Raw genomic sequence first — 13,965 nt, forward strand, 5'->3', positions numbered from 1 at the left:
GAGATTTGCCACCTCCAAAGTGAAGGAAGGAGCGGGAGCAGCGAAGGCAGCAAGGATGTAAAGCTTAATCCTGATCAGGTAGAGAGGGAGAAGCCAATGGAGAAGCACAAGTAACAGCGTGCACTCAGCAGGCTGCAAAACGCTTCGTCTTCTGTCTGCAGCAAGGCCAGGAACAGCCAGGGCACCTTAAGGGGTATTTTGACGTTGAACAGGGAGGCTGTGACATCTGGTCAGGGGCAGAACCTCTCAACATCACTTCACTCGGTCTTGTTTGGTGCAGTTCAAGTTGTACTAGGAGCCAAAGCTGGCCACAAGCAGGCACAGCCCCAGTCTGTCCACCCAAGAGCAAGTACCCCCTCACTTGACACACTACTGGGGGACATACCCTGACTAAAGCGCTGGCACGGCCCTCACACAATGCCGGAGTGATTTCAAGGGGTTTCAAGGCCCGGCCCTCTGGGCTCTGCAAGGCTGCCCCGGCTGCACCGGAGGGGCAAGACAGCCACCAGCAGGGCCAGGACGTGGAGCTGGACCAGACTGTGCGGACAGAGGATGGCATGGAGACCCAAGGAGAGCTCGGCGGAGGCCGCCGGGACCGGCAGCCCCCGATTCTGCCTCGCCCCCTGCTCCACGCCTCGGTGAAGGAGATGGCCCTTCCCGAGGGTCCGTCCCTCGCTCCCCTCGTACACGCCGCCCTCTCCCCCCAGGCCCGGCCCGGCCCGGCCAAGAGGGGCCGGCGGGAGCCCTGGCTGGGCTATCTCAGCCCACCGGCCGGAGGTGCCCCGGAGCGGGGAGAGCCGCCCGGGGCAGGCGCCCTCCCTATGGGGCTGCGGGGAGGTGATTGGTGTAGACAGCGGGTGCGGCCCCCCCTGCTCGGCCCGCGTCGGCTCCCGGGCCCGGGGCGGGGAGGGAGGGGGCGGGGGGGGGGCAGGGGGGCGGGGTCCTCAGCGCCGCGGCTCCGCCTCCAGCGCCCGGGGGCGCGCCCCGCCGGGCGGCTCGACAGCGCCCTCGCCCAGGAGCGCGGGGCCCGGGCACCGCTGGCCCCAACCTACCGGCCGCCGCCAGACCCGCACCCGCCGCTTCGTCGCTACCGCCGGTCCAACATGGCCGCCCGCGGAGCGCCGGAAGCACCGTCCACTTCCGCTTCCAGCCCTCGGCGGCGGACCGGGGCCACGCCCACCCCAGACGGCGCGGGCTGGGTCACGCCCCCCCCCCCCCCGGACCCCCCGCCGCGCTCCCCGCCCCCGGCCTCCGCTCGCGCTCACGGTCGCCCATGGCAACAGCGTCTGGGGCGCCGGTGTCGGGCGGTGCCCCGCGGCGCGGGCCCCTGCCGGCAGGGGGCGCCGGCCGGCGGAAGCGGCGCGGGCGGAAGCGGCGCCGTTTCCAGGTAACGGCGGCGCCGCCGGGGCCGGTTCCGGTGTCGGGGCCGGTTCCGGGGCGATGAGCGGCGGGAGTGGGCGGCGGCGGCTGGTGCTACACGTGGACCTGAACAACACGGTGGTGGTCGCGGACGCGGTGTCGGGCCAGGGCCCGCGGGCGGCGCTCAACACCTTCCTCAGCACCGTCACCTGGGGCCGCGCCGGGGCCGCCGGTGAGCACTGGGGCCGGGAGGGGTGGGGCGGGCCGGGCCGGGCCGGGCCGAGCCGGGCGGGAGCGGCCCCTGAGCACCCTCCTCTCTTGCAGGCGAGTGGCAGTGGGCGAGCGACCGGCCCTCCCTGCGCCCCCCCTGCCCCGGCGTCCTCAGCTACTACAGCCGCCACGGCCGGGACCCTGCCTTCACCGAGGCCGGGCCGGGCCGCTGCTTCCGCGGCCTCCACGCCCGCCACCTGCAGCTGCTGGAGTGGCCGGGCCAGCGAAACGACGTCTTCTCGGTCCGGGGGGAAGAAAGCAAGCACTACCACCTGATCCTGCCCTCCTTCTTCCGCCTCCTGGACACCCTGCACCGGGAGGGGAGGGCCTTCGCCGTCATCTTTAGGACCTTCGGCACTGACCTGCCCCGAGCTCTCCGAGCCGTCAGCTGTGCCCTGGCTGGGCAGCACCCCCAGTTCCCCACCCTGTGTGATGTGGAGGTGAGTGGCACCCTGACGGCCAGGCGTGCTGGAAAAGGGCAGCCAGGGTGGTCCTGCGCAGAGCCCCCCGTGCCATGCTGCTCTCAAACCCCTTAGCCAGCCCGCTTCTAAAAGCACTGGCTTTTTGGAGAGGAAATGGGGCTGGCTTCTTGGGATGAAGCTCTTAGACAGGGGCGAGCATGTGCCCATGGAAGGGTCTCCTCTTGGGCTGTCCCGGGTTGGACAGAGCGAGGGGCTGCTGCAGCAGAGTGGGACTCCCTGGCTCAGAGCCCATGGCAGCCATTCTCTCCCTGCAGCAACATGCTGGGCAGGAACGCTGGGAACAAACTTCAGAAGGTGCTTCAGTTGTTCCTTGGAGCGTTGGCAGGGAGCAAGTGCAGTTAGGAGGTCATTAATTTCCATCCCAGCAGAGGAGAGATGTCTTGTGAAAACAGGCAGACAAGAGCTGTCCTCCCACGCTGTGGTGGTGGGGAGTCTCCACCCTGCTGCTTTGTTGTCTCTGCCAATGCGTGAAACAACCTGCCTGCTTTGGAAACTTCTCCTCTCCTGCTCTCTGTGGTCCTGCAGCTCCCAGTGGACCTCACCCCTGGCCAGATACGCTGCAGCAAGCGAGGGGTGGTGCTGACGCGGGGATCAGAGCGGCTGGCCACCCGGGAAGATGGAAGAAAACTTTATGACTACTTCAGCTCCTTTGAGGGAATTGGAGGCTTCCAAGACCACTTTGACTGGTGAGAGCAGGGCACTGAGGAGGTGGATTGGATTCTCCAAGCTTCTCCCAGTCTGGGATAGCTCTGAATGTTGAGTTCTTTGTTATTGACATGCTCCTCATTTTGCCTACAGGCAGCCTGATGGGGCTCTCATGTCTGTCTTCAGGTCCCCATCCCCTGATGTACCTCCTGTTTTTCTCCAAACACCCCCTCATTTGCCACCTTGCTATGAAATGCTTCTCTTTCCTGGGAGGCAGCAGCAGGCAGAGGAACAGGATGGTCTCCATCCTGCTTCCCTGGCTCACAGGGTTGCCCTGAGCCTGCAGCGCGCCCTTACCTGCCTTTACCGGAGAGCTGTCACACTTTCCCTCACCCGACTGCTCCTTGTCCCACTTGCTGTTCCAGGTGGGCCAGAAATCAGTTCTCTTCCCAGGGTGGGAAGCCCCTGTGGATCGACCCCCACGATCCGGATGTTCACCACATTTTCATTGACGACAACATCCGTCTGGATGACGCGGACACCATTGTTCATCCCCAGGTAGGCGGCTGAAGGTCCCACCGTTGCCAGCTGCCTGCTCCGAGGGGTGTCCCCGATGAGGTCAGGCACCACGTTTGGTCCCCTTTGCATGGGGGAACCAAGGTGTAGGCACAGTGTCACTGCGTCCCACGCGACCAGTGTCCGAGGTCAAGATGGGCTGTGAGCAGGGAACAGCAGGTGCTGGCTGCCTGTGCTCACTGCCGAGTGCTTCAGCTCTGCTGGGTGAGTCAGCCCTGCTCCTGGCAGCAGCGGCAATGGCGGCAAGCCAGCCAGCCTCAGCACACTGAGGTACAGAGATGGAAGGGCAGTGTTTGTGGTGGAGCACGCTTGGGAAAGGGGACATTTATGCAGACAGAAACGTGCCTGGCAGTTGGACAACTCTTGATGCTCAAACAAGAGCTGCAGCTCCATGAGTGAGCCTGGACCCCTGCTTGTCTCCATCCAGGAGCGAGCAGCACGGGGAGGGCGAAGCCTTGGAAGCTGCTGAGCGGTCAGCAGCATTTGCCAGGCAGTTGGGAAGTAGCAAGGGATGGGATGCTCGTCAGCTGTTCCCTTCTGCACAAGGTCTCAGGTTGTAGGTTTGTAGCTGGTGGCAGGAATTGTCGCTGCCCAGAGCGGACCTGTCAGGAACAGGCTTTGGTCTGTGCAGTGCCTGATTCAGGTGGATTAATGTGGATCGCTCTGCTAAGAGCCTGAGGCCCCTGTGCGCAGCAGCTGGTGCCTGCGTGTCTGCAGCAGCTGGAGCACGGCTCACGCAGCTCCACTTGCTGCATTTCAGCCTCAGGCTGTTTCCCACATCAAGGAGCTCTTTCTTTTGCCATCTGTAGCCAGCACAGCCGGTCAGTCAGGCTGCTGGGTTTGTCTGGGCGCAGCCATGCAGCCAGCCCCAGCGCTCCCCGGTATGGGATCAGACAGGTAGGGTCAAGTGATGGTGGCAGCTGACCTTGCTGGGGTCTGGGTGGCAGCCGAGCATCTCGCCAGCAAAGCTCATCCCTGCTACCAGGACTTTGCTGTCCTGCAGCCAGGATCAGGAGGTTGGACGCCAGCTTCCCCTCTTCCTGCATCAGCAGCTCTGCAGGGCTAGCCCTGTGTCAGTGACAGAGTGGCGCTGGGATGGAGACAGATTGCCAGGTGGCCTTCAACAGAGCCATGGTAAAGATCAGAAAGTGAAGTTCCCTCCTGTGCAACAGGCTGTGGCAGCCAAAAGAAGATCTGTTGGCAGAGGTTTTCCTGGGGTCAGCTCTTCCACAGAGCTGTTTTCTTCCAGCTGCATGGCACATTGTGTTTCTTAGGGGACACCCAACTGCATGTTGGGATGAGCAGGGGGCTTTGTAGGAGGGAGGAGAAATCTGGAGAAACATCACCTTCTACCTCTGCAGAGAAGACAGAAGCCCCTGCCCTCTGCTGCCGAGCCACAGCTGGTGCGAAGGCGCCTGGCCAAGGAGGAGGGCAGGGTGCACTTTGGGGTGTGTACACCACTGCCAGGCTCTGCGCTCATGGCGGGCACGACCCTTGCACTGCAAAGAGTGTGAGTGGTTCTGTGCGCTGCTCTCTCCCTGCAGGTTTTTTTGGAGAGGGGCAGCAGCAGCCCCAGGCGTGCTCCCACCTCAGAGCTGTATGACGTTTGCCTGGTGCAGACCGACCTGCTGGAGGCCATTGCCGATGAGGACTATTTCCTGCGCTGCGTGAGGAGGTGTGAGGAGAACTACGACCGCTACCTGGCCCGCACAGAGAAAGACATCCCAAGCCAGCAGTGGGATGGACAGTGACGCCACCTCGCAGGGCCGAGGGGCTCTGGACTGGAACACCCCCTGATTCCTGCTGCACCCAGGCCAAGTCCAGGGCTGGGCTCCTGCTTTGAGCTGTGTTCTCCCTCTCCAATGTGTGATGCACCTGCTTGGTCCTACCAGACCGTCCGTGCACAGGGAGCTCGTGTGACAGGATCCTGGGAGGAAATGGCTTTCCTTTCCTTAGCAGCACCGTGGGGAGCCACCCACCTGCCTGCTGGGGCAGGGGCAATGCAGGCAGCCACACAGTGTTCACACCTCTCTTCCTGTCCTCGCGCTGGTGTGGGGCGGGTGCCAGGGTCAGCGCAGTGTTACGGGTGGCACGCCCGAGTGCCGTTTGTGCCGCGGTGTCCTCCCCGGCAGAGCTAGCTTCTGCCTGGGTTTAAAGCAAACCTTTGGAGCTTGTTTCTGTTGTGGGTCTCCTGCCTGCCCTTGGCTCTGCCTGTGCTGCCAGGGGGAAAGCTGCTTTCCTGGGGTGCTCTGTCACAGGGCTCAGCCAAGTGAGGATGAAGGTGGACAAGGTGGGTGGGGACCCACAGACACCTTCCCAACACTGCTGAGACCTCGGTGTGGTTGTGTTCAGAGGGGGGCTGAGCTCACCCTCCATCCCCGGCACCCCTGTGGTGGTGACAGCAGAGCTCAGGGGCAGGACAGCAGCTTCTCGGCCCCCCGAGCCTGGTGCTGGGGAGGCTCTGGCCATGGCAGCGTGCGGCCGTGGGGGGCTCTGAGCCGGGGGCTCCACCGCTGGCTGCAGCACAGGGGTGTCTCCAGCCCCTCTTCCTGCGGCGGGGCAAAGGTGGCGGGGGCACGGCGGGCTGGCAGCAGCATCCAGGGCCCCGGGAGGGCCGGGCGGAGGGGAGCGGGGCCCGGCGGAGGGGAGGGGGGGGGGCCGGGGAGGGCGCGGCGCCGCCCCCAGCAGCAGCGGGCGGGCCCGGTGCGGGCGGCGGCGCGGAGCGGCGGGGAGAGCAGCGGAGAGGTGAGCGCGGTCCTGGTGCCTGACCCGGTCCCGGTAACGGGGCGGTGCGAGGAGCCCGAGCCCGGTGGAGCAGCAGCCCCGGGGTGGGGTGGGTGCAGGCAGGAGCCCGGGGAGTGCCGGTGGGGCGCGGGGTGTGCAGCGGGAGACGCGGGGAGCGGAGCTCCGGTGGGTGCGGGCTGCGCGGGGAAGCGGGGGGGTGGGGGGGTGGTCCGGTGTGTGCACCGTCAGCCCCGGTGGGAGCGGGTTGCGAGTCGGGAGCCCCGGTGGGTGCGGGCTGTGCCGCGGGAGCCCGGTGGTTGTGGGATGCGCACGGGGAGCCGGAGCCTCGGGGGGTCTGGACTGTGCACCGGGAGCTTCGGGTGGGGGGTACGGGCCGTGTACCGAGAGCCCGGGGGATCAGGAGCCCTCGTGGTTGTGGGCTGAAAGCCCCGGGGCGCGGGGTTCCCGTGGGTGCATCGGGATCCTTAGGGAGCGGGAGCCCCGGTGGGTGGGAATCCGGAGGGGTCAGCTTGGGGGTGCAGGAGCCCTTGTGGGTGCAGGTGGGGGGGGAGGGGGGGGCGGGGAGTGGGGCTGTAGCACCACGAAGGGGAGCTGGCTTGCTGGTGCTGGGGGGAGTGGTGGGTGCCCAGGTACTGACTTGGGTGCTCTCCCCGCAGGAGGTGGTGGGTAGAGCCGGGCCAGCACGGAGCCAGGCCGGATGGGCGGTACGGCGGGGTCAGGGACCGGGGACCCCCAGGGCGGCTGAGCCGGCCCATGGCGGCGGGCGCGGGCGCCTTCGTGTGGGCCGCCTTCCCCGCCATGCCCACGCGTCGTGTGTACTGCAGCGCCGCGCACCGCGACGGGCAGCTCTTCGTGCTGGGCGGTTGTGGAGGTGGCGGGCGAGCCCTGGGTGCCGCTGAGGTACTCGACCTCCCGGCCCAGCGCTGGACCGTGCTCCCACCGTTGCCCACACCACGGGCCGGTGCTGCTGCTCTTGTCCTGGGCAAGCAGATCCTGGTGGTGGGCGGTGTGGATGTGGCACAGAGCCCCCTCGCCTCCGTCGAGGTTTACCATGTGGATGAGGGCAAGTGGGAGAAGAAAGCGGCGCTGGCTCAGCCATCCATGGGCATCTCAGCTGTGCAGAGAGGTGAGGCCCGGGGATTGCAGGGGCCAGGGATGCTTAGGAGGGATTTGAATCCTGCTGCTGCTTGGGATGCAGCATGAGGGTTTCACCCAACAGTTGAACTTGTCACTTAATGGCACGGTCATGCTCCAGCCCCAGAAGTCCCATTACAGCCCGAGGCTGGGTGATGCAGAGTCCCTCCAGACACGGGAGTGTTTCCTGGCTCGGAACCATGACAGGGTGGCTGCGCAACCTGCTGCAGCTCAGCTCAGCGTGCTCTGCACTGAGCACGTTGTAATTCCTTCCCAAACTTTGCTGAGCAGCCTTCAAGTCTTGGCACAGCCTGGCAGCCCGCGGGCTAGGGGCTGGTGGTGGTGACACACATGGTGCCCATGCCTGCTCTTTGGGTGGGGATGCATGGCATGGCCCCAGGCTGCAGCGGGGTGGGCAGGGCAGAGGGGACAGCAGGGCAGCAGAGGGAGCAGGCAGGGGTGTCGGCCACACTGGGAGCAGGAACAGGATTTGGCAGCATGGCTGTGTTGCCATGGTGTCTCCAGGGAGATGGTACTGCCGAGAATAATTACAGCAGATGGCCTTGTGCTCCACTCTGTGCCTGATGGATGGGGTGGAGAGGGGGCGAGGGTGCCCCGGTGGGGTCGGGGCATTGCTGGCCTCAGGCCTGGCCGTGTTCATCATCCCCCGGCCACCCCAGAGCAGCAGCTGGCTGTGGGGCTCAGGAGCACCCATGCTGCCTGCCCTGGAAAGCATGGGGGTACACCAGGCACATGGCACTGCCCACGGCTGTCCCCACCTCACCAACACCTCTTTCACAGATGGGGCCATCTATGCGCTGGGGGGAATGGGTGCGGACACCTCTCCCCAGGCGCTGGTCCGTGTCTACGAGCCGGCAAAGGACCACTGGCAGCCCCTGCCCTCCATGCCCACCCCCTGCTACGGGGCCTCCGCTTTTCTGCAGGGCAACAAGATCTTCGTCCTGGGTAGGTGCTGCTGGGGCAAGCCGAGCATCCCCCCATGCCCCTGCCCTTTCCCTCCGCTGCCTCCTTGGGACAGGGAGTGACCTGGTGCACTCCATGGTGGCTATGTGCTGCCCTCCCGCACGGGCACTGCAGCCAGCCGGCCCCATCCCGCTTGCTGAGCCCGCCGATGGTGCCAGCTTGGGGCACCGGCAGCCGCAGGGTCTGGTCTGTGTGCAGGGGGACGGCAGGGCAAGCTGCCCGTCACCGCCTTCGAGGCCTTTGACCTGGAGACAAGGAGCTGGACGCGCTACCCCAGCATGCCCAGCCGCCGCGCCTTTGCCGCCTGCGCCATGGCTGACGGCATTGTCTTCAGCCTGGGGGGGCTGCAGCAGCCGGGACCCCACAACTTCTACTCCCGTCCTCACTTTGTCAACACCGTGGAGATGTTTGACCCCGCGCAGGGTGAGCTCCATGTCCCTGGGTGGGGGGGGGAGCTTTCCTTGTGGGTACGGGATGCCTCCCTGGGTCTTGGTGAGGGGTGTCCATGCCTAGGGACACAGTTCATCTAGGCTCTGAGCATCAGCCCCTTGGTGCAGGTTGCCTTACGTTCCTGGGGTGCCATTAGCCTGTGTGTCTCCTGGCCTTGGTGTGCAGGGATGTCTGCCCCACGTAGAGGATGCTGACACCCTCTCATCCCCAGGTGTGTGGAGCAAGTCAAGCCGCACCATCCGCATGAGGGAGAAGAGAGCAGACTTCGTGGCTGGCTGCTTGGGAGGAAGAGTGGTGGCTGTGGGTGGCCTCGGTAATGCCAGGGGTAGGCATGTGGCCATGTTCCCATCCTTTCTGGCACATCAGTGACCCATGTGGTGGCGAGGAGGTCATCTGTGCAAAAACACGGGACTGTTGCAACACCCTCCACAACTGCATGGCCTTAGCTCTGCCTGCTGCATCCCTCCTATGTCACCCATGTGCTGGGGGGGACTGTACTGCCCTGCCCCACAGGCTGTCCCCCCAACCTCTTGCCCATTTCACCACCTGGCCAGGCTTTCCCCAGCCCATGTGCAGCATGCTGGGCTCACACAGCCCACGCCGGCTCAGCCCTGCCGTGCACAGTTGCAGCGCTGAATCCTTCTCCCGAGAGACCTGGGGAAAGGTTAGTACTGTCACTCAGCAGCAGGGATGCAGCGGGGAGGGCTGCCCAGGGAGCCCAGCGCCAGCTACAGCACTCCCAGCCCTGCAGTGAGGGCTGCCAGACCCCGCTGAGCTCGCCTGGGGCCAGCCAGACCTCTTGCCGCAGAGGGGATGTGAAAGGTGAGTGGTGCTGGACGGATCCCTGAAGCGGCTGGAGCTGCCCTCCCTTAACCCCGGGTGATGGCTGTGGGGTGCTGGCACAGGGGCAGAGCTCCTCATAGTTTGGCATTGGTGCCAACAGCCCACCTCCTCTTCTGCCCCTGCCTCTGGGATTACAGAGCCCCACAGGCTTGGGGACCCCTGGCACATGAAGCGGGAATGACAGAGCCTGGGGTGCACGGAGAGCTGGGGTGGGGCTGAAACCTTGCCGTCTCCCACAGGTAACCAGTCGTGCCCATTGGACTCAGTGGAAGGGTTCAGCCTCTCACGGAAGAAGTGGGAGCCACTGCCCCCCATGCCCACCGGCCGCTGCTCCTGCTCCAGCTGCCCGGCGCCTAGCCTGCTCTTCGTCATCGGTGGGGTCGCCCAGGGTCCCAGCGGCGCCGTCGAGGCTCTGTGCCTGCGCGAGGCACCCTGAGTGGGACCAGCCCCGGCCGAGCACCAAGTGCCTGAAGACGGGGACAGGGTGTGCACGTGCCCGTGCGTGGGGGTGACCTGGCTCTGGGGTGACGCCAGGTGCCGGAGCAGCTGCTGTTGCTCTCCATGCTTCGGAAACCCCTCTCGGCTCCTGCACCACTGTGACAGTGGAGCCCAGGGTAAGATCCTGCCTGGCGGGAGGGCCGCGGCTGCCGGCACGGAGGGGAGCAGCAGTGGCAGGACTGTTGTTGGCTACGCTGCCCCGTTCCGGCCCCATCCGTGCCACGGCGTGTCCGTGCCATATGTGTAGCAGTGAGTGCTGTGTCGTCGTAGACCCAGTCGATGTCTCATGTAGCACAGAGGTGCCCTGTAGCTCAGTGCCTAGGAGGTGATGTAGCACCTCGAATAAATAAAACACGTGGAATTTTAACCTGCCGGAGTCGCGTTGCCCCTGGTTATCCTGCTCAGGGCAGGGATGTGCCACAGCCCGTGGGGAAAATCCCCTCCCAAAGGAGAGCCTGCTAAGCCCTTCCCAGGCAGGTCCTGGTGCTGGGGGGGTAGGGACCTTGGTCCTTTCCCTGCTGCCAGGGTGATGTGATGTAAGGATCTGTCCCTCCTTTTGGAGAGGCTGAGCTGAGCAGCGGATGCCCTCAGCCAAGGGGCTGCGGGGGGTGAAGGCAGCAGCAGGAGATGGGCTTTGTCAGAGAGAGCTGGGGTGCGAGAGAGGGCAGGGAACAGCAAAGACTGCCAGGATGCTGAGAAATAAAATGAGATGCCTGATGATGCTGGGGCTCCTGGATCCCATTCAGCACTGCAGCCCTGTGTCAAAGGATGGAGCATGGCTGGTGCCTGGGAGAGCCGCATACAGCTGTGTCCAGCTCTCCCAGGCAGGAACACCATACCTCCCACCTACCAGCACCAGGAAGAAAAGGTAAGCTTTGTGCTGTGGTGTTTGTGGGTGACGTTCAGGGGTGCACAGGTGAGCAGGTGACCCCCTCCTGAAACTGCCTGGTGCCATGGACTTGCCTGAGCCTCGATCTTTGTGCTGTGCAGAGTCACACACCCCAAAGCAGAGAGTGGCAGGCACAGGCACAGGCAAGGGATTCGATCTTTCACTGATATGACATTAGAAAGATCTTGCAGGTCCAGGTAAATATCAAGCAGAGATGTCTGACCTTTTGGAGAAGACAGCTGGCATGATCCTCAGGTGTGTAGTGGGGCCGCAGGGATGGAAGGCTGAGTCTTGGCAGAGTGTGGCAGCATCTGGCACATCACTGGGGCAGGCTCTGCCATCTGCCGAGGGCATCATGGTGTGGGGAAAGTTGAAAATGATTCAAGAAGAGCATTCACGAGGTGTTTTCAGTGTCCTGTCCCCACTGTCCTCCTGGCACGGTGACCATGAGGTCCATCCCGACATGCCCTATGGCCGTTTACCTGCGGTTTGGGAGGAATATCCTGGGGTACCTGGGTTGGTGGTACCTCAGCTGATGCCATCCCTGCATCTGCCTCTGGAGTTTCCATAGAAACCACCGCTGTGCCAGAGCCAGCATCAACAGGGAGCCCCGAATTAGTGATTGAGCCGTACCTCAGCAGCCAGGGGGATGTGCCAACAGCCAGAGAGGGTCAGCTGTGCTGCGGGGGACTGGACAGAGGGACCCCTTCTTCTGCACGATATGGTTCCAGCCTTCTCCTCTGGATATTGCAGCAGCACCCCATTTTCCCAGCACTCCCCAACCTGGTGGGCTTTTCCTTCCCAGGGTCCTAGGAGGTGACAGACTGGGGAAGTACCTCCCCCCAGCCTAGCAACCCTTTCCAGAACTCACCAAGGAACATCATAACTTCACTGTCACCAAAACTTTAGTCACAGGGGACACTAAATCATGGAGCTGCATTGGAAATACAGGCCTGATTAATAAGCTTTTTCCCCCAAGAGCATTACATGGATGGGATAAATCAGACGCTGAGTCACTGGCAAATTGACATACCTGTGTGCCAACTTCACAGCTTTCCCTGTTGCTGATGGGGTGCCCAGTGTTGCATTTATGCAATTCAAGGCAACGCTGGCTGCAAGTACCTGCAGATGCTGGAGGGGGAAGTCATGGCTCGGGAGCCCCTCAGTGTTGCAGCATTTCCAACAGTGAGGCTGGTGGTCCCTGTCCTGCAAGGGGTTTGCCCCTTTCTCAGCCGCACCTTGCCTCATGCACACAACTGCCCAGCACATTGACCCACTGCTGTGCTGTCTGGCTTGGCATTTCCACCCAAGGCAAACAAAAATCCATGATCCCTTTCCTAAAAGTGTGGATTTCTTATTCTTTTCTTTTTCCACTGTTGGGCACAGGAGCAGGATCCCATGCAAATGAGGGGGTAGGAGAGCAGCCAGGAACATGACCATGGACATCTCAGGCTAGATGGAAAGAACTTCAGGCAAAGGGATGATGGTCCTGACTGCCCTTGAAGGCCAACTGAAGAGCTCCTGTGATTTTCTAATGAAGAAAAAAACAAGTTGAGGGACATACCAAATATATTGCTGTCTATCTCCTGTCAGTTTCTGCTAATTTTTGCTAAATGGAAGGCTTCAAGTATCTGGCCACACTCCCTAATGCTAGAAGCACAGTCTGTTACTTCAGATATAAGGAGAGCTACGAGCCAGTGCCTGGCAGCGTGGCTAATCTCCCCAGAGCGTGTTATGGATGGGGGAGACTGGAAGTGGAGGTAGCTGTCAGACCTATAATTAAAAAAATGTGTTTCCTTATAGAAATTTATTTCCGTTGTCAGGAGAGATGGAAATACAAAAATCTCATTCATCATATTCCACAAACTTGGTAGACACTCAAACCAGAAAGCCCAAGCCAGACCAGAAATAGGAATAGCTCTGTACAATAACCTAAAATAATGTGCTGAGCCTCATTGACGGTGCGCAAAGCACCAGCAAATCCTTTCCTGAGGGCAGTGGAAGTGCTGTGAATGGGTACAGGGCTCTACAGTCTCTCTGAAGGGAGTTCAGGGTAAACTTTCCAATTATAAGAACTAAAATGATGAAAAATCACCATTTATGACGCAGGGCCATATAGGACCTGGATGCATAGCCAAGCTTTTGACAGCAGTGCCGTGCACCGGGCTGTATAACGGAGCTGTAGGCAGTTCAGGAGTGGAACAAGGCTTTTATTTACTCAATAAGCACAATAAACGTTAATGTTCCCATCAGTATGGCTCTCTGGAGAAAGATTTGCCTTCCAACCCACGGCTGCCTTGGACAGCCTGGCCATTATCCCATCCCTGAAGCAGGAACACGATCCAGACTGAAATTCCTTGCTCTGGTCCTACAAAATCAACCCATTAGAGGCTCACTGTGCAGCTGAGAGTTAACAAGCCACCGTGATAAATCTAAGCTATTTATACCAGCCCTAGCGCTGTAGTGACAAGCGAAAACAATGCAGCAAAGTAACTCCAAGAAGTTTTTTATGGGCAAAAATCCAGAATTATATATTTTTTTAAAGTGAAAGTTTTATTTCTGTAGGATTTGATTAGGAAACCAGATATATACATCAAGAAAGCCATTGTTTTGACACCTCTGAGCTCCAGGCTGCCTTCAATGCTAAAGCCAAAAAAGCGTAAGGGGGAATGTGGGTAGTTCCTCTAATCTAGACATGAATTTATATCAACCATATTTCTACAGTGGTTTAGTGCTTACAGAGTATCTTCAGAACCAGCAACCAAACATTTTAACCAGTATTGAAACTGGTTTGAATTAAAAGAGAAAAAAAAAATAGGCAAGTAAGAGTGCCTGTTTTTCATTCCTGAAGACAGAGGATACAGAAGTACAAGGAAAAAAATTCCAGTAAAACCATACTTGAGAATCTTTCTCCGGGGAGTGTTTAGATGATGAGTTATTTTTGTCATACTTCTAATGAAATTAAACCGTCACTGCATTTCTGCAAGAGGTATTTACATGAGAGACCACACAGCCTCTGGTCATGAAATAAAAGGGCGCCATGGCTGCTGTGCTCCTGAGGGACCAGTCCTCTGCATGCCAGGCTCCAAG

General features: G+C 61.2%; 2 protein-coding genes across 5 annotated transcripts; both read left to right on the forward strand.

Moving 5' to 3' along the window:
- Positions 1–1,440: 1,440 nt before the first annotated feature.
- Positions 1,441–5,413, forward strand: LOC311196054 (uncharacterized protein; the record flags this gene model as incomplete). The annotated part of the gene is made up of 5 exons (XM_084269549.1): positions 1,441–1,591; positions 1,684–2,069; positions 2,637–2,797; positions 3,182–3,314; positions 4,877–5,413. The coding sequence occupies 5 exons, from the start codon at positions 1,441–1,443 to the stop codon at positions 5,081–5,083; spliced, it is 1,038 nt and encodes a 345-aa protein (XP_084125675.1). The 3' UTR covers positions 5,084–5,413.
- Positions 5,414–6,052: 639 nt separating this feature from the next.
- KLHDC8B (kelch domain containing 8B) lies at positions 6,053–10,347 on the forward strand. 4 transcript variants are annotated; one of them, XM_084269493.1, is made up of 7 exons: positions 6,053–6,077; positions 6,734–7,203; positions 8,013–8,177; positions 8,394–8,618; positions 8,857–8,970; positions 9,200–9,309; positions 9,728–10,347. In XM_084269493.1, the coding sequence occupies exons 2-7, from the start codon at positions 6,831–6,833 to the stop codon at positions 9,998–10,000; spliced, it is 1,260 nt and encodes a 419-aa protein (XP_084125619.1). In that variant the 5' UTR covers positions 6,053–6,077; positions 6,734–6,830; the 3' UTR covers positions 10,001–10,347. The 4 variants fall into 4 exon arrangements, with proteins under 4 accessions (XP_084125619.1, XP_084125620.1, XP_084125621.1 ...); XM_084269494.1 differs by having other exon boundaries at positions 8,857–8,958; XM_084269495.1 differs by lacking the exon at positions 9,200–9,309.
- Positions 10,348–13,965: the final 3,618 nt, after the last annotated feature.

This window comes from Gallinula chloropus (genome assembly GCF_964237585.1).
Source record: "Gallinula chloropus genome assembly, chromosome: 12".
NCBI lineage: Eukaryota > Metazoa > Chordata > Aves > Gruiformes > Rallidae > Gallinula > Gallinula chloropus.

Coding starts and splice junctions, on each gene's coding strand:
- KLHDC8B (XM_084269493.1), top strand. CDS start 6,831: ATGGCGGCGGGCGCGGGCGCCTTCGTGTGGGCCGCCTTCCCCGCCATG. Junction 8,178..8,393: donor CAACAAGATCTTCGTCCTGG/GTAGGTGCTGCT, acceptor GTCTGTGTGCAG/GGGGACGGCAGGGCAAGCTG. Junction 8,619..8,856: donor GATGTTTGACCCCGCGCAGG/GTGAGCTCCATG, acceptor TCTCATCCCCAG/GTGTGTGGAGCAAGTCAAGC.